At 58.0% G+C, this 17,900-nt stretch overlaps 6 protein-coding genes across 6 annotated transcripts; 3 read left to right on the top strand and 3 right to left on the bottom strand.

Annotated features, from left to right (window-relative positions):
* Positions 1-289: 289 nt before the first annotated feature.
* On the bottom strand, positions 290-1,639 carry MKK02DRAFT_40961 (uncharacterized protein; the record flags this gene model as incomplete). Its single annotated transcript, XM_053091354.1, has 6 exons — positions 290-399; positions 506-758; positions 818-895; positions 943-1,006; positions 1,053-1,114; positions 1,556-1,639. 6 exons carry the CDS (start codon positions 1,637-1,639, stop codon positions 290-292), a joined length of 651 nt encoding a protein of 216 aa, XP_052942432.1.
* A 1,562-nt stretch (positions 1,640-3,201) lies between these two features.
* On the top strand, positions 3,202-5,217 carry MKK02DRAFT_40960 (uncharacterized protein; the record flags this gene model as incomplete). The annotated part of the gene is made up of 4 exons (XM_053091353.1): positions 3,202-3,369; positions 3,431-4,150; positions 4,201-4,641; positions 4,744-5,217. The coding sequence occupies 4 exons, from the start codon at positions 3,202-3,204 to the stop codon at positions 5,215-5,217; spliced, it is 1,803 nt and encodes a 600-aa protein (XP_052942431.1).
* An 824-nt stretch (positions 5,218-6,041) lies between these two features.
* On the top strand, positions 6,042-8,468 carry MKK02DRAFT_20044 (Up-regulated during septation-domain-containing protein; the record flags this gene model as incomplete). Its single annotated transcript, XM_053086186.1, has 6 exons — positions 6,042-6,152; positions 6,321-6,497; positions 6,542-7,387; positions 7,431-7,990; positions 8,048-8,342; positions 8,391-8,468. 6 exons carry the CDS (start codon positions 6,042-6,044, stop codon positions 8,466-8,468), a joined length of 2,067 nt encoding a protein of 688 aa, XP_052942430.1.
* Positions 8,469-8,736: 268 nt separating this feature from the next.
* Positions 8,737-9,681, top strand: MKK02DRAFT_40958 (uncharacterized protein; the record flags this gene model as incomplete). Its single annotated transcript, XM_053091352.1, has 4 exons — positions 8,737-8,955; positions 9,011-9,108; positions 9,145-9,484; positions 9,520-9,681. 4 exons carry the CDS (start codon positions 8,737-8,739, stop codon positions 9,679-9,681), a joined length of 819 nt encoding a protein of 272 aa, XP_052942429.1.
* Positions 9,682-9,939: 258 nt separating this feature from the next.
* MKK02DRAFT_20704 (uncharacterized protein) lies at positions 9,940-12,894 on the bottom strand (the record flags this gene model as incomplete). The annotated part of the gene is made up of 5 exons (XM_053086301.1): positions 9,940-11,075; positions 11,110-11,196; positions 11,239-11,328; positions 11,366-12,435; positions 12,512-12,894. The coding sequence occupies 5 exons, from the start codon at positions 12,892-12,894 to the stop codon at positions 9,940-9,942; spliced, it is 2,766 nt and encodes a 921-aa protein (XP_052942428.1).
* A 701-nt stretch (positions 12,895-13,595) lies between these two features.
* Positions 13,596-17,753, bottom strand: MKK02DRAFT_20146 (Sac phosphatase domain-containing protein; the record flags this gene model as incomplete). Its single annotated transcript, XM_053086206.1, has 12 exons — positions 13,596-14,242; positions 14,465-14,718; positions 14,768-14,953; positions 14,998-15,269; positions 15,313-15,403; positions 15,447-15,527; positions 15,613-15,767; positions 15,811-15,868; positions 15,919-16,167; positions 16,215-16,632; positions 16,654-17,496; positions 17,531-17,753. The coding sequence occupies 12 exons, from the start codon at positions 17,751-17,753 to the stop codon at positions 13,596-13,598; spliced, it is 3,477 nt and encodes a 1,158-aa protein (XP_052942427.1).
* Positions 17,754-17,900: the final 147 nt, after the last annotated feature.

Here is a 17,900-nt window from a genome sequence, read left to right as displayed (position 1 = left end):
CGCGTTGTTTGCGCCGTGTACAAGCCAAGCAGAGCAGTAAGCGGACTGCGGCAGAAGACAAAGCAAGGTACACAGGACACGGTATCACATCTCGCGCTCCCGCTACGGCGCAACTATGTATAAAGATGACCGGTCAAAAGGCTAGATACTGCCCAACTAAGCGAAGACGAAGGCGAAGAGGAAAGGTGGCGGAGGGGAACCCAAGATGGGGAAGAGTGAAGGGAAGTATGAACGAAAGAAGAGAGAAGAGATAGACTACCCGGAAACCTCGACAAGAAGAGAACATCGCCTAGGCCTTGGTCTTGCGCTCGGCGGGGGCCTTGCGGGCGGCCTTGGGTGCGGGTGCGGCCTTGGGAGCGGGGGCGGCCTTCTTCGCGGCGGGCTTGGCGGCGGATTTGGCTGGGGGTCAGCGCAGGTCTAACGGATAGGAAACGAAGGTGATCGAGGAGGAAGGAAAAGGGAGAAGAGGGAAGTGAGGGAGGGAAAAGAGGAGGAAAGAACATACCAGCAGGGGCCTTCTTGGCGGCAGCAGACGACACCTTCTTCTTGGGGGCAGCAGCAGCGGCGGCCTTCTTGGGGGCGGCGGCAGCCTTCTTCGCGGCGGGCTTAGCGGGTGCGGCGGCCTTCTTGGCAGCGGGCGCAGCAGCCTTCTTTGCGGCGGGAGCAGCGGCCTTCTTGGCGGCGGGGGCGGCGGCCTTCTTGGGTGCGGCAGCCTTCTTGGGGGCGACGTTCTCCTTGTCGGACGCGGCGGGCTTGGTCTGTGAGTCAGCCTGTGCTCAAGAGAAGAAGAACGGAGAGGAAGGGGAAGGGGACATACCTTGGGAGCGAGCTTGACCTTGCCGGAAGCACCGTTAGGGAGGACAAGGGCACCAGTGTCGGCTCCGCGCTTGATGGCCTGAAGGTCAGCTTAGCACTTGTATACAGAGGAAGGGAGGGACATACGTTGTTCAAGTTGCTGGTGTTGGCAGCGGAAGACATGTCGAGCTTGTACTTGTCGGCAAGGAACCTAGTGGGTCAGCTTGAGATCCGGCGAAGGAGGCTGGTAAGCTTACTTCTTGATGGTAGGGCGAGAAACACCGTGACGGGCAGCGGCAGTGTCGGCCTTGACACATTCCTGATAAGTCAGCGATGGTCCCAGAGTAGGGAAGGTTGAGCGATAGAGAGAAGGGGGAGGACGCGCCGGAAGAGCGAAGCGAAAGGGAGGTGATGAGGGGGGTATGCATAGCCAGGGTGAGATAGGGTGAGATAGGGTGAGATAGGGTGGGAGAGGATATGAAGATGAAGGAGGGGTTGGTAGCTGAGAGGTGGAAGAGGCAAGGTGGGAGGACGTGAAGCAAATTTGGGAATGTAAACAAACACCCTCCTTCGGCGCGTTCCTCCCGTCGCGGGACCCGGGCCTTGTCTCCGCGCGACACCGTCCAGCCCCTGCGCACCGTCCAGATCGCGCTCTTGCGTAGGCCAGCGGGGAGCCCACCGCTTTCGCTCCGGAGAGAAAGAGAGACGAGAAAGGGGGGAAGAAGCAAAGAAGGCGCAAGAAGGAACCGGGTTGACTCACCTGGATCATGGCCAAGAAGGTGGGGTGGGCAGACGCCTTCTTAGCGGCGGCGGGCTTGGAAGCGGTAGACTTGGTGGGTGCCATTGTTGCTGTTGTTGAGTCGGGGTGGGGTTGGTTGAGTAGAGTGAGTGGAACTGCGAGGTTGACGGCGGTGGCGGGAGAAAGCGGAACAGGCGCGAGCGTCAGACAAGAAAGAAGAGACCTAGATCAGCTGCGTGTTCTTGCTTGATGCTATGCTTGAGAGTGATGCTGGATGTATGCTGAGGGGTAGATGAGACTCACGTTGATGTATAAGAGACTTGTTGATTGAAAGTAGAAGATATGGATGAAAGAGAGGGGGGAAGAAGGGAAAGGGGGTCGAGGTATATGTGACGCCAGGTGACGTTGGACGATTTGAGAAATCGATAAACACGCCCCAGACCCCATATCACAGAAAAGCTCCCTGTGATTGTAATCTTGCACTTGGACGCTTATTTTTTGGCGGAATCGGTAGCTGTCCCATGCATCTACCCAATGGTACCGCTCACACCTTCTATGCATAGAGTGGATAAGGCGATACTGGGAGTTCAAGAAAAGCCAAGTCACGTGACCGACCGCGGGACGTGTGTGTCGAGATAACGCCGTCGGGGATATCATGTCGACAGGGTCCGGAGCTGTTTGGGGAGTCGACGCTTGCTACTGATGAGAGCAGGTTATAGGTAGAGTGGAGAGGAGGTCCAGCTGCATATCCTAGATACATTCATGACGTTCAATTATGTGCATGTGGCAGACGCAGAAGCTGTAGAGGCCCGAGCTTGATACTTCCCCCTCGAGAGTTCTTGCTCCTATGCCTAGACCTGTATAGCTGATCACTCAAGTCTGCTCCCTGCATGCATGCCTGCGACCTCTATGTGTGTCTACCGGCACTATATAGGTACCATGCGCCAGCAGAAGAAGGCTCAGATCGCGATGCATGACCCACAGTGAGCCGTAGAAGGTACTCCGCCCTCATCGGCGGACGGCTCAAAATGGGTGATTTCGCCACATAGGTCTCGTTGAGATGATGCAGACCGTCCCGAGGCGAGGTTGATGCTCAGGCTACTTCTCCACCTGCTAGAGAGTCGGCCTGAGGCTTCAGAGCACCCATCATATATGGACATTGACGCGCAGGAGGTAGTAGAAGCTGAACACGCCGGAAGAGGCAGTAGAGCCCAGACCTGTCCGCTTCCTCAGCTCCTCCAGCGATGTATACTCCACCACAAGCTGCATAAAGATCACTCATATGTCGATGATGGCGCGTATAATAGCCCTACCAAGTCCCATCGTCATAACTTGACTCCTTGATCTACTTGTATCGAGAGCGAGCACACCCTCCATACCCCCGTTGACGCGCTCTTCGCCACCGAAACGCGGTGGACGTGCCTCCACTTGTCAACAACTCCGTCTCGGATGATCATTTACGGCATGCGGTCTCGGACACCCTGAGGCTGACGGCTTGTTTGGTTCGTGTGACGTGGTTATAAATATCAGTTAACAGATCAGAGGTTCCGGGGGCAGTACTGTGCCGAGCGGCGGCCTTGTCCGGCTCTGAAATTTCTGGACCAGCAGCAGGAACGTCCATACAGAGGCGTCCACTTTGCTCATATCACCCAATAGCTACAGCTACAATGGCAGAACAGATCATAGCCGCCAGACTCAAAGAGGACAAGAAGAAGGACAAGAAGCGGAAGAGAGAGGTACCAGCAGCGGGGGCAGCAGCGAAGAAATCAGAGAAGGGCTTCTCGCTCGTAGGCGAGAAGAAGGATGCAGAGTTGGAGGATATCTTTGGGAAGAGCGTGAGTGGCTGGTGCTCTATTTGAGGCAAATGATACCCTGAATATGCTGATGTTACTATAGACTGCTTACGTCGCACCGGCTCGAACGACGCTCTCAGCTCCAGGTCCGTCCAAGCGGTCCAGGGCGGAGAAGGCGGATGAGGCGATAGAGGCCAAAGATGGCAAGACGAAGAGGCAGAAGAAGAGCCGGCTGCCAGCCGCTGAGGAGGAGTCAGCACCTGTCGCCAAGGCTGGGCCGACAAAGGTGGCTCCTGCTCCTGCCCCGGCCGCGGCCTCGGCTGAGGAGGATGAGGAGATGGATTCGGACGAGGCGGACGATTCAGCAGACGACGAAGCTGTCGAGGACCTCGTCCACGAGACCCTCAAATCCCCGAAGAAACCCCGTCAAAAGCCCTCCGAGCTCAAGTTCACCCCACTCAATGAAACCCCCGCGGACCGGGATCGCCGCTCCCTCTTCCTCGGCAACCTTCCTATCGAAGTCGCCAAGTCCAAATCAGCCGTCAGCCAGCTCAAGGCGCACATCCTCTCTTTTGCTCAAGGGGCCAAGATCGAGTCGATCCGGTTCCGCTCGGTGGCGTTTGCGGCGCCGACAGCTGCGCTGCCAGAGGAGGAAGAGGTCGCGGAGGGGAAGAGGCAGAAGCGGGAGATTGAGCGGGCGCGCAAGTGGAAGGAGGAGCAGGAGGTGTTGAAGGAGGGTGGGAAGGAGGCGGAGGAGGTTGATCCGAGTAAGAGTTACTTGGATAATAAGGGGAAGCGGAAGGTCGCTTTCATCAAGAAGGACGTGAGTGATCTTCTCTCTGCCTCTGCAAGTAAGCGGGAGCTGACTGGTAGTTCCATGAAGATCTTGCCAGCTGCAACGGTTATGTCGTATTCTCCCACCCTCATCCCGATCGCGCGACCAACGTCGCACCCATCATGGACCCCTACCTCGCCGCCGAGCAAATCCTCGCCGCCAACGGCTCCGTCTTCCAAGAACGCACAATCCGGGTCGACCGGCTCCGGAAACCCTCCGCCGAGGGGTTGCAGTCAGCCACAACGGCACTGGGCAAGCGGGACGCGTGGCTGCCCAGCGGTACAGATCCCAAGCGGAGTCTGTTTGTTGGCGGGCTGGACTATGCGGCCAAGGAGGAGGATGTCAGGGTATTTTTTGAGGGGCTGGTGAAGGCTGAGAGGGGAGCGAGGGAGGGGGGCGGAAGATGGGTTACGGAGGTCAGATTGATCAGGGATCGGGAGACCCAGATGGGCAAGGGGTTCGGATATGTCCACTTTGTGGTGAGTCTTAATTCATTTCCGGGAATGTCACGCTACCCTACGTTGTAATCTACTTATCTGACTCGCCCTACCACTGAAGTACGTACTGAGCTGATTCCGCAGGACCGCGAATCCGCAGACGAGATCGTCGCGCTCCCATCAACAAAGCTCAAATTTGCCAAACGCCCTCTCCGCGTTCAAACCAGCAAGACCCTCCCCACTAGCGTCACCGCCCCCAAAAAGGCACTTCCCGGCGCCTCCGCCTCCGCCTCCTCCTCTTCCAGCAAACCCACCCCCAAACCCCGTCCCGTCGGACCCATCAAAGTCCCCAAGGGCGACCCCCTCCTCGGCGAAAAGCTCAAAGACCTTTCTAAAGAGGACCGTAAAGTCGCCAAAGCGGCAGATACGGACCGTGCGGCTCGTCGTCTGGCAAAGAAGCAGTCGAAAGCAGCGAGCAGGAGCAACGAGACGGGCGCGGTCAAGCTGGGTCCGACGAAGAGTGAGCGGAAGGACAGGGCGGGCGGGGCTGGGAAGGCCAAGAAGAGCAGAGTGAGGAGTAGTAATGCTCTTGCGAATATGAAGGGGAGTAGGACGTGAGCGGCTTATCAGTCATATGTAGGGGCGGACGGGGCTGGTCCTGAGGCCAAGGGGAATGTATATATTCATCGTGTATCGAAGGAATGCGGTCAGACGCCGGGATCTGGAACATGCATCGGGGTCTCATATCTGTCGCATGACCAGTAGGACGATGCATCGTGCAGTCCAGATAGCGAGGGAGGACGCTCGAGCAAAAGTCGCGTTTGACTAAAATCAAAACAAAGTCAAAGTCGCGACCTCCTTTGCCCCTCTATCTTGCTTCTTCCCCCTATCTGCCCCTGCACCATCAACACGGATCTATCGGACACTGGGCCATGCCCATCGCTATAGCCATGAACCACCCCACTCCCACCCTTCATGCCCCCTCCCCGACCTCGCCGCGGATGACCAAGGCTGCCTTTTTCCGGGCGCGCTCCCCGCCCGCCCTTGACCGGAGTAGCGCCACGGGCACGGCGCGCGCGCATAGCCCCAACGACCTCGCGGCGAGGCTTCATCAGATGGAGTTGAACACTGCGCCGCCGCACAATGCAGCAGCAGGGCCAAGTAGGGGTTTCTCGCCTGCATCGCCCTCGGACGAGGACGGAGGGTACGAGGAGGTCCGTGATCAGGACCACCACCACGGAATGGGCGGACTTCGGGTCGATCATGCGATGCCTATGGCAAACGGGAGCGGTCATCGGGCGAATGGGTACGGGCACGAAGGGTACGCGAGTAGCGTGGGAACGTTGGGACATACGCCCGAGATGGGCCATACGGCGGGGGTACCGTATGACCAGCCGGAGGCGTCTGAGGGGAGGAGTCCAGGCGCGTCGGGTCCGATGGGTATGGGCGGGGGGTCGGATGAGATGGTCATGTCACTGTTGGCGGGGCAGGCGGTGGTAGATTGCGAGACGATGGTCGTTGGGGGATGGGAGGAGGTGGAGAGCTGGAAGAAGGTACGTCTAGTCTCGCCGGTGGGGGATAGTCAGGGGGACCGGACGAGATGATCGTGTCCCTCCTAGCGGGGCAGGCGGTAGTGGGTCGCGGGGCGATGGTCCTTGGGGGATGCGAGGAAGCTGAGGGCTATATACAAGGGGATAGTGAGGGACCGAGCTGACGGATAGGAACTCGCAGTACTGAAGAACCGCCTGGACGCGCTCGTGGCTCGACATCAACGAGAAGTCAAGATCCTCACGGCGGCGCGGACGCTCCAGAAGCTAAATCACACCAACAAGCGGATGAGCAAGCAGACGACGGAAAGTCTGGAGCAGGCCGAGAAGCGCGTCGAAGCTGCGGAGAGGGTACGTCCTCGATAGGAGAACAAGGGACGTAATTGACACTGCAGGAAGTCCTCACACTGAAAGAACGCGAAGCGGACCTTCGACGCCGACTCATGGAGCACTGGTCTGGCGTCATGGCGTGGGAAGTTCGGCGCCTCGAAAAGGTCTCCTCGGACACTCAAGCCCGGTTCCACCGTCAATCCCGACACGTCGATATGAGCAAGGATCGAGAAGCCAAGTTGCTCAAGCAGATGGGCGAACTCGAGACGGAGTGTGAGCAGCGTCTCGCCCGGATCCAGGAACTGGACGGCGAGCTTCATCGGCGGGGAGGGAGGGAGAAGGAGCTGCAGGAGATGGTGGTGGATTTGGGCCGAAGGGAGCGAGGGATGGAGGAGGAGTTACGGGCGGTGGATAAAGTCAAGAGAGGGCTGGAGATGGAGAAGGAGGGGTGGGAGTTGCAAAGGCGTGCAGTCGAGCGTGATGGGGGTGCATTCGAGGCGGAGAAGAGGGAATGGGCGAAGGAGAGGGAAGAGTGGGCGAGTCACAAGCGGCTCTTGGCGGAGGAGATGGAGCGGCTCATGAAGGATCGTCAAAAGATGCTGGATGCGGGCAAGACGAGTGAGCGGGATAAGGCGGTGATGCAGGGTGTCAGGGCCAGGGTTGGAGAGGTGCTGGGTAGGCAGACACCAGCGGAGCATGAGCTCGAGGCGGCCATCAAGGAGATGGGGGCGTTGGTGCAGCGTCGAGAGAACGAGGTGGCGAGTCTGCGAGAGGAGATGAAGGAGGTGAATATGGGGTTGGAAGAGGAGTTGAGGAGGGTCTCGGCGGATCGGGATAACTGGAAGGGCAAGGCGGATCAGGTGGAGCAGGGGTACAAGGGCGATATGGCTGCGATTGAGCGCAAGGCAAGAGTGAGTGCTCAATTCCCAGTCAGGAATCCAGCTGACATGACAGGGCCAAGCAGAGCAGATCTCGGACCTCACACTACGGAACGAAACTCTCGCTTCCTCGCTCGCGGCCGCCCAGTCCGCCGTCACGTCCATGTCCTCCTCTTCCACTCAAACGAAAGCCCTCCAAACCCGGTGCGACGCCCTCACCGCAGAACTCGACAGCATCGCCGGTCAGTTCAACGAAGTGTGGACGATCCTTCCTCCCCTCTCGCGCCGCGTCGACGCCCAGCTCGCCCGGCCGGACGGGACCTCCGCCGATGGCGTGTCGAGTCCGACCAAATCACTCAATTTTGCGGCACTGCAGCAGCTGTACACGCCCACGCGGGAAGAGTTTGGCGGGATCGATGAGATGCTGGAGAGGGTCAGGGGGTTGGTGGAGGATGGAAAGGTGTTGGTGGCACGCGTGGTGAGGCTTGGACAGGAGCGGGAGATGTACAAGTCGAACGCGGCCAAAGCGAAGAAGCTGGTAGAGGACAGTAGGGGGAGCTTGGAGACGTACCAGCAGCAGGTGGCGGTTCTGGAGGATCGGCTCGCCAAGTCTGGGTCGACCGAGAGTCACTTCCTGTCAGTTATCTTCTACGTACACACCTTTCTTTGTGGACGAGTAAGCTGACAGTACAGGGAGGAGCTCAACACCCTTCGCTCAGCGCTCGATACCGCCCAAATAGCTAAACGGCAAGCCGAGTCCCGCCTCAAATCAACAGCCGAGACCGTCGCCAGACTCGAAGCCGCCAATGCGGACCTCTCCACCCGAGCGCTCACGCTCGCCGAGGATGCGGAAGATCAGCGTTCCGCGCTGGTCAAGAAGACGCAGGCGGAGATTCAGGATCTCAAGAGGCAGGTCGGGGAGGTTCAAGGCGAGGCGGATGAGGAGCGCATGCGGGGTCAGACGCAGAGGATACAGCTGTTGGATGAGGTGAGTACCTGGCTTTGTGAGATAGGAGGGATGACGCTGATGGGATAGCTGAACTCACTGCAAGCTGAGGTAGGCGATCTCCGGAAGCAGCTACGGATGGCAAAGGGTGGTACCCCGGCTAAATAATGGGCTCTGATTATTGCGATGCTTGTACATTTTCGCTTGTCGCAGCATCTCAGTCACTCCCGCTGTGGCGGGTTGTGGGATACTAATGGGCATGGCGACTGGAGTTCCATCCTTTCTTTGTTTAGACTCATTCCGCTGACAAAGGAGCTTAGGAACGCTAATCCCACCCTGCTCGTCAAGGCGTCTTGTCAATTGACTTGTAGCTCATCCCCAGAACAACGACCCTTATCTCGATCGCTATTGCTTACGAGGTCAACCCTGGCTCACAATGCCCGCCACGGTACCCCCGACAGAGGTTGAGCTAGGAGGCTTGACAGCTTGGTCCCGAGCTCAGCAGGCAGCACTGTATCATCGCCATATCGTCGAGCAGAGCACCAAGGACGAAGCGAAGGCAGAGAAGGATGAGAAGGAGAAGAAGGAAAAGAAGAAGAAAGATGATGAGGTCAAGCTTGATAAGATCACCGCGGCGACTATCCTGGCCAACATCGTACGTTTCCCTTGGAATGTCACTTTTCTTGGTATACAGTACTGATCGATCGCAGCTACAAGGGTGGTGTCCTGCCCTATACGAGTTCCTTGATATCTTTGGCCCGCCCCATGCCGGCCTACCAGTCTTCATAGCCTTGCACATCCTCGCATGGTATGTCCCATCTTATCACTCATCGCTGACAGACAGGGCCACATTACCATGGTATCTCATCCCCCTCCTCCCTCTTCCCCTAACACACCTCCTTCCGATGTCTCTCTCCCTCAAGTCTCTCTTTTCCCCCGCTGCGACTCTGGAGAAGGCATACGACGACGCTAAGCGCAGATGGCAAAAGCAGACCGAGGACCTCAAGAAGCAAGGCAAAGACAAGGCGGATTTCCCGGACCCACCGAAACCGCCCGCGGGGTGGCAGCTTTGCGTGAGGGACAGAGCGGGCTGGTTGGCTTACTGGTCGTTCGTAGGTGGAGTGGAGTACCTTGAGAGCGTGTGCTTTGGGGATCAGGTTGGTGGGTTGGTGTGGTGGCCCAAGGTATGTGAATATGACGGGCAGACTGATGCGGCTAGATCAAGGCTGTGTTCTTTGTCTCGCTCTATTTCATCTGGGAGACGGATGAAAAGGGACATCAGACCACGGGAGCGATGAAGCTCATTGAGCCGTTCCTCCCAAAATCAAAGCTGGAGCAGAAGGATGCGGACAAGAGCAAGGACAGAAGGAGGGAAAAGTAGACAGTGTATTTCTTAATTGACGGATCCCCGGAGAGGCCATCCCATCGATGCAAGAGATACACAATACAGCAGACCTGTTCATTATCGAGCATACGAAGTCGGAAAATAGCTAAGGGTATGATGCTAAGATGCTGAAACAAAATTACACGCTGAAAGGTTCTTGCTGACCCCGTCGCCACCGAAAGCCGCCTCGCCACATGCCTCGACAATGGTTCCGGACGGCAGATCGCCCATCCTCCTCCCTACCGCTTCTCCTTCTCATGTCATCATCTCCATGCTCCGCACCGAGTCCCGCACGTTCGGACCCGTGCTCAACCGCTTCACTCGCCCCTCGTCCCCCGCCTCCTCCGTCTCCGACCGCTTCACCCCAGCGCCTATCGAGCTGTGAGCACTCGATGTGCGCACGTGCCGACCGGTACTGCCTGACTGGAAGAAGATGGACGGGCCATGCGCGCGGTTGAATGACGCCGGGTTGGTGGGGGAGGAGTCTGGCGCCGAACCCGGTAGCGTAGGCCCAAAGGTCAACGACGGTACCGACGCGGACGAGTTGACCGATCCGTTCGATGACTTGCCAGAGCGCGAGGGCAATTTGTTGGACGAGCCAGAGTAGAGGTCTGCGATAGGAGTGGAAGTGGAGGGTGTGAAGACCTTTGCGCGCTCCTCGACCGTTCCAGTGCGGTAGGGTGATTCCGCCGTTGATGGCTCTGTGGGCTCCGTTGCCAGATACTTCTCTTGGAGGACCTCCGGCTCCCGCTCGGCCTCGCTCTCGAAAGAGGGCAGACGAGGGGAGTCTGTCCGCAGCTCCACTCGAGGCGGTGAAGGCTGGACGAGCGATGGGGAAGCTGCGCCATCCTGCCGGGCCGGCACTGGGGATGGGGAGCTGAACAGCCGAGAGAGACTTGGCTTCTTCGGCAGAAGGTTCAGCTTCTTTGGTTTGTCAGCGACAGGGGCGGAAACCGGTTCGGCGGTATGTCTGGATACCGGTGACGCCGAACGGGAGATGTCTTCGGCAGTAGCGAGGACCACGGGGGTATCGCCAAAGTCGATGAGCTCGTAGGCGGTCTGCCTGGCTGAAATAGGGGGAGGCGCGGAGAAGAGCTCGACCCGCCGGTCTAGGAGATCGGTCAGGACAGTTCCGGGGACATTGAGCGAAGGTCCGAGAGAGAGCATGAGCGCATTGAGCGTCATGCGATTGGTGGCGGAATGGCTGGGGATGAGGTGGAGGAGTTTGACGATATCGGCGAGGAGGAACCAGTTTGCGGCTGGTAGCAGGGGAAGGAGGGTGGAGAGGTCGTCTGGTTCCGCATTGAGATCGACGGTGTGAGAGGGTGGTGCTGAGCGAACGGCGGCTTCAAAGCGAGGACAGAGGTCTTTGGTGAGGAGCGGTGAAGGAACTGAGGGTCAGTCTGGACTATCAGGCTAACTCACGTTCTCGCAAGTAGGATTTGAAGAGGCCAGATACGGCGTGGGGGTCCAGGTCTCCGGGATGACAATCAGACATGTCTATATCGGCACCTGAGGATCAGCACGACTCCCAGCGGCAAGAAATCGACGTACCTGCATCAAACTCTTTCCTTAGTCGATTGAGATGACTGCTTCTTCCGCTTATACGGAAGATCCCCTCCTCCTTCGGCCCCCATATCTCCACTGTCTATTAGCTCCGGTTCCTTCGAGAGAAACTCACGATAATCGACGGCGCGGATCACTACAGCGGGCAAGCACTCTCTTCTCCGCTTTTCTCGAGGGTCCATTCCCTCCACATCTCGCGCAGACTCGACAACTCCACACGCCTTTGCAGCCTCGGTGATATCCCGCCCAAACACCTTTCCAAATCCCGGCGCGGCGGGTCGCAGGATTGCTGACGGGTGAAGAACCGGTCCGTCCACCGAGCTCCCCATAGATGCTTGCGCAGAGACGCTCCTGTCCCGGCTTGACTTGCGCGAGACTTTGGGCGGTTCTAGCCGACTCCCAGATCCCTCTCCCGCAGCGATAGACGATAGTCCGCTGATGCTTCCGCCCATGCCTCTCGCCCGCAGACCCGCCCACCCCTTCTGTACGGCCGAGCCCGCTGACCCGATCATCCGCTGCGCCGAGGATGGTAAACGCTGCTGCGCGGTGGAGAAAGCGGAAGATGCGGCGGTGGCGATGGTATTGCTAGAGTCTGACCGCTGAAGGGAGGATTGCTGAGAGACCGATGTCCACGCTGAGATCCGACCACGGATGTTGAAATTGTCCCGAGTTGGCTGAGTAGATATGGGAGGGGAGTACGCTGGCCGGCCAGCCCCTTCGCCTAGGCGGCTGCGAGATGGGCCCGCCGCTGCGGCGATGCTAGCATAAGATGTCTTGCTAGGGTGGTCAGGGGGTTTGCTTGACCCTGCCAAACGCCCCTCGCTAGCATTCGCAATAGCCGTGCGCCGAGGTGGGAGCTCTGGTGGAAGCACGGGTGGCGGTGCTGAGAGCTCCTCCGCCGGTACCGGTGATTTCGATTTCGAGCGTAGGGTTACCGTTCCCGATGCTCGTCTCAGCCAACTTGGCTTGGACTTTGGGTTTGGCTTTGCGCTAGAGTCGAATGACGAGCGGGCAGAGCTGGTTGCGAGAGAGATGACGCTCTCGTTGGGGATGGGATTGGGTTGCTGGTCGACGGAGGGGGTGGGAGGTTCGGATTTTGCGACATCCGCATACGTCGCACCGAGGGGTGAGGGGCGTAAGGATGCCCGTTTGGCCACCAGTAAAGGATGTCCCTCCTTTGTATCCCTAGCCATCAGCCCAAATCCGATTGCGTCTGAAAGGAGGCACGCACTGTTCCGCTACTTTCGACTCGGTGACCGACCGCGTAGCTGCGTCCTCCTTCTGTGCCTCCTTGATGGAAGAAACAGATGTCGTCCGATACGACACTGGTCGTTCAGGCTTTGCAGACGTCCTGTTGACGCTCGGTCCGGCCGTTGTCGCAGGTGAGATGAGGCTGTCCCGGGACTTGCTCGAGACTCCAGATGGTGGGCGTTTAGCGACCGAGGCATAGTCGTTTAGGTTAAGGGTGAGGGTGGCGATATGGGCCGAGAGCCGCCGTCCATCATCCTTGACCTCTGAATTAGGACGCGACTTCTCCCCCTTGACCGAGTGGAGAGATTGACGCGCAGACGACCGCCGCCGGTTATCATGATCTGATATCTCGGAGAGGGGCCGGCTCGCCCGTAGTGTCGTCGCGTCGGGCATAATGGAAGTGGAGGAGAGAGGAGCAGCGAGGGAGAAGGATGATGGTGTCGTGTGAGAAGTATCGTTGTTGGGCCGAGCGGACAGGGAAGGACCGGCCTCCGTCATGGCTGTGTGGGAGATAATGAAGAGGATGCGGCGGCCGCGGAAGCGTGTGGGAGAAGACTAGCCTGACTCCATCTGTCAAGAGTCGTCCAACATGAGACTAGCCCAAAGAGCTATACTGTACCTCCAATCCGAACGAGCACGCAAGTAAGCAAGCAGGTGCAAGCAAGACAGGATGAAGAGAGTGGTGGGAGGGGTACGGTTTCAGGATAGTGTCGATAGAGTTTACGCTTGTCTCACAAGCGGAAAGCGGGGAGATGTGGGGAAACGTCAAGTGGCGGATCTGTTGAAGGCGATTTGGTGGTGCGTCTCGCGATTCTTCTACCCAGAGAGAAGTCTGGCAGAGACATGCGAGCTACAGGTCCTATATAGATGACTTGCCACTGCATGCTCAGAAATTCGCGCTCAGGGATGCTAAGATCTGCCGCTGCGGGAGATCGGACACCCTCAGCGGCTGTCATATCCCGCTCATCTTTACGTACCCGATCGGCAGGCACGCATCTTAGACATACCTTTGCTATGCCTATCAGGTGCAGACTGTACGCGTCATGACCAGCTCCCAGGCCAATGGTAGGCAGGAGCGGTCCGACCAACCACGATCAGACTCCCGGAGGAAATCCTGCCGAGCTTCTACTCCGCAGATTTGTGGGCTTGGCCACCACCGGAGGCGGCTTCTTGTCCGCCTTTGCAGCAGGAGGAGCCGCCTCTATGTTGTCCGGCATGACGGGCGGCATGAGGTCCTTGGGGGGCGACTCGTCGAGATCAAGTGGCACTGGCTTGCTGGGCTGTCGAGCCGGTAATACTGGAGGACGAGCGCGGGCGGATGACGGGGTGGTGACGATCATGTAGTCGCCTGTGGAGGCTGGAGTGATGCTGGGGGACTCAAAGGTGGGGCTGTCCTTGGTGGGAAGGGTGACAGGGGAGGATCGAGCGACTGTTGGAGGGGGTTTGCGGTATGAGGGATTTCGGGGAGCGGCCGCCGCAGTCGACCGTGAGGTCTCGAAAGCAGAGATGGCACTCGCGACCGAGCCCTTCTTGCGCTCCGAGGGTGATTCGGATGAGTCGATTGTGGGTTTGCGCACCGGCAATTGTGGCTTTTGTGAAGAGGTGGCGGAGGCAGTAGAGGCGCTGAGCGGATTGGCGGAGCTCACCGAGGGTCGAGGAGGGAGCTTTGGTATGATGGTGGAAGGTACAGGTCGGGATGAGGAGGAGGATGCGGCGGGCGAGGGAAGATGTTGGGCCGTGCCTCGAGTAGGTGGAGGGGGGGCCGGTCCTCGTCTCGAAGGCCCTGCGGTCCCCTGCCCGGAAGCCATCTGACCAACAGAGACAGACGGCTTACTGCCCTGGGAAGGTCGAGGGGGCTTATTTGGCTTCCGAATCCGACCTGACAGTCAGCAACATGTCCAGAGATCTAGTACAAAGACTCATTTACTATCGTCCTCCTCATCCATCAGATCCCTCACACCACTTTCTTCCAGCCCAGCAAATCCCTCGCCCGAATTCAGCTTCCCCTTGATCTCCCTCGTGATCTTGTCCTTCTTGCCGTGATCCACCTCCCGGACCTTCGCCTCGAAGATTGCATACACCGGCCGATGATCCGACGTCCGCAACTCTGAGCGGTCGTACACTGAAAGCTTGAGCTGGCCTTTATACAGCACTCGGTCGGTCCAGGCCGGAATCCGAGCCTTGTCTGAGGTGTCATACTCGTCCGTGCCATTGTCGCTGGGAAGTTAGCTGGCGCATCTCGGACTCGCCGGAAGCAGCTCACTACTTGTATGTCGGGCGGAAAGTGATAGGCGCTTCCGTATAACCATTGAAGACGTCCCCTGCATCCATCGCTTGCATGAGCTGGTCCATGCCGAGAAGCTGGTCCATCTGATCGGTTTCTGCATAACCTCGAACCTCTTCGTTCGAAAGACCGATCCGGTAATTGAAGTCCGCAGACCATATGACAATGCTACATAGTCAGTGCTTTCTTTAGAGGTTGTACCGATGACTCACTCGTGGTCCTCAATGGTCTTGCCTCGGAGAAACTTCAGCCCGCTATCGATAGTCCGGTAGTCGGCGTTTCGTTCTGTCACGTTCGAGTGTCCGGCGGCCAGGTGACAAGTCATGAAGCAGACGGTCGAGTCGAAAAGATTGAAGCGGATCCCGACTCCGCCTTTATTGCCCGACAAGCCTTGTAGGCCGGTCTTCTTGGTAGCAGATTCGACGTGGCGCATGGCTGATGCCACGCCGTGCTTGACAACGACGATCAGGGCGGTACCGACAAGCTAAGCAGTCAGCTAAAGCATTGAAGATGGGTTTTTGGCATACCTGCTCGCTCCGGTACAAGACATAGTCCGACTGCTTGCCCTTGCCCTTCCGCGTCGCAAAAGTGTCCATGATGTACTTTTCCCACATCCGGCTGAGCTGTCAGCTGCGTTAAGCACGAGTGATGCTACACTTACCGCTTGGCAGGATCCGTCTGCAGTATTTGCCCAGCAGTGAGCTCGACAATCTCCTGGAATGCAATCATGTACACATCCGCCCTGAATGTAAGCTCTGTGGTCTCCGATACTCAGTCATATAGCTCACTCTGGTTGACCTTCCGGAAACAGCCATGGGTTCAGCGACTCATCCGGAGCCTTGCCGTTCAAGTTCCAGGTCCCAGAGAATATCGTCACTGATCGGGATCGCGAGTACTCCTTGATCCTGGCGTTGAGCGCAGAGTTGACCGAGTCGCTGATGGGATCGAAGAGGATGACTTGGCGTTGCCCCGCCATCATACCCTACTCATCAACTCATTTCCATAACCAGACAAGGACAGCTTACGAGGAGCATGTCAATGGCCGCCTGCTTGTCCTTATCCTGGAAGTTGTTGATATAGGCTCTGAAATATGAGCTGAGGTCTCCGACACCGGAGGTCACGATCAAGCTCACCTTCCAATAGACTTTGTAGCATCGCTCAGTAGCCCAGCGAACGTCTTCTTCCCGCTTCTTGTTGCACTCGTATTGAGCGCGCCGGTCCCAGCGTATATCTTCGACAATCGATCCCCGTTGTCCGCCCATAATTCCCGATGTGCAGCTGAGAGCGCAGCTGAGCCGAGCATTGGTGACTGTACCGATTCGAGGAAAGCGTTGAGCGTGAGTAGCGACAGGACGTCTTGTACGTAGTTGGTGCGATCCAAGCTGACGTTATAAGCTATAGAGACAAAGGCGGCAGTCGGACAGCTCACCAATCAAGACAGTTGACTCTGAACGCCCCCCTCTGCTGCTCCACGATCTGACCAGACTGAGAATCCACCGCGGTCCACCCAAACTTTTGCCTAGAAATCACCATCTCCCTCAACCGCGTCGCAAAGTCGTATCGTACCCCCTCGTGTCCATGAGTCCGGACCGTAGCGTGAAAGTCGTAGGGTGTGAGTTCGACTGTCCGATCTTGCTCCGCCTCCAGCTGAGACTTTTCATCGGGCGACATTTTCTCGAGAGTGTGTTTGAGGGATTCGAGGTGGTCCGAGTAGGAAGCAGAGAGCATGGCCTCGGCGTCTTTTTGGCCGAGGAGGTTGACGGCGTGAATTGAGTGATAATGTTGGAGAAGCTCCATGAAGTGCTTGTCGAAAGCGGGTTGCGATGCTTGTGGCGGCTGAGAATCAGCTCAGTCCTTGGGAAGTCGACTTGCTCTTGTAATCTCAACCTTCTGCTGCAAGGTACCCAGTCCCTGACTTGGCTGCTGCCAGAACAGCGGTACCGACCCTCGTACAATCACCCAGCTGAAAGTGACCGAGGGCGTGGCAAGGATGACCTCGGTCTCGACAAAGTTGGCGACTTGCCCATCATCGTCGATTCCCCTCGTCCTAAACCTCGCCCCTGCCCGTTTCCAGCTGAGCCTGCTGATCATCCCTAGCGCAACGATCTCTGGCTTTCCGTCATCCGACCACGACCCCGTTGAGACCGGAGACGATCCGACGAACCCCTGGATGACGGGAATCAGGAGCGCCTGCTCGTCCAGCTTGTCCCGTTGATCCAGGGGCAGGGCCGACCGGAAAGCGATGAAAGGCGCCAGGAGGTTGGCGTTCCATACGAACCGCTCGTCGAACGTTTCTAGCGGGTGCGCCGTCTGACCCTTCTCCGCCTGAAGCCAATTCGTTTCTCCCATCCGGGTACTGATGTCCCACTTGGTATCTTGCGCGTAGAAGAACCCGCCCGACTCGAGGTACTTCTTCATCCCCGCGCATGGATGTTCGACGCCCTGCGCTGCCGCCTGACTTTGCACCGAGGGCGACGAAGTCGAGGCGGCCTGGAAAGATGATACGTAGTATGGATCATCCGATTCGTCCTCGGCGAGGGAGCCGTAGGATGACACTGCAAGTTCCGGGCCGTCCCAGAAGGATGAAGTGAGAGAGTAGAACTCGACACCAACGACGCGAGCTGGCCGAAGTGCAGAGGAAGACTGGAGAGGAGAGAGGGGAGTTGAGGCGGAGACGAGGAGGAGGAAGATTTCGGGGATGGGCGACCGATCTTAGGTCAGTCCCGGCTGATACTGGTGACATACCACTTGGAACGCTCGTCACGCCCAACACGCCCTCGATAGGGCGGCCCTTGGTCACCTTGACCAGTCCTCGCATGTCTACATCCTGGACTGGAAGGAACTCTGCGACCACGACGCTCCGCGCCGCCTTGGACTCGCTCGCGTGGGGCTGCCGGAAGACGAGGGCATGTGTCTCGGTCAGCAGAAAGAACGCCCTTGGGGATGGGCGGAGGTAGAGCGTCGCCATGATTTGTGAGTGATATATGACGCCTTGAGGACGAAAACAACAGTTCAAATCGTGGACGTGCGGGCGACCAATTACGTCATAGGCGACATGGCTAGTTAAGTCATCAGGCAGGCGTTACAGCTGCTGGCTCTAGATGTGCCAACGGCA

This window comes from Dioszegia hungarica (genome assembly GCF_025882075.1).
Source record: "Dioszegia hungarica strain PDD-24b-2 chromosome Unknown MKK02contig_25, whole genome shotgun sequence".
Classification (NCBI taxonomy): Eukaryota; Fungi; Basidiomycota; class Tremellomycetes; order Tremellales; family Bulleribasidiaceae; genus Dioszegia; species Dioszegia hungarica.
The sequence above is the reverse complement of the archived record's forward strand: the minus strand, read 5'-3'. Positions and strand labels throughout refer to the sequence as shown.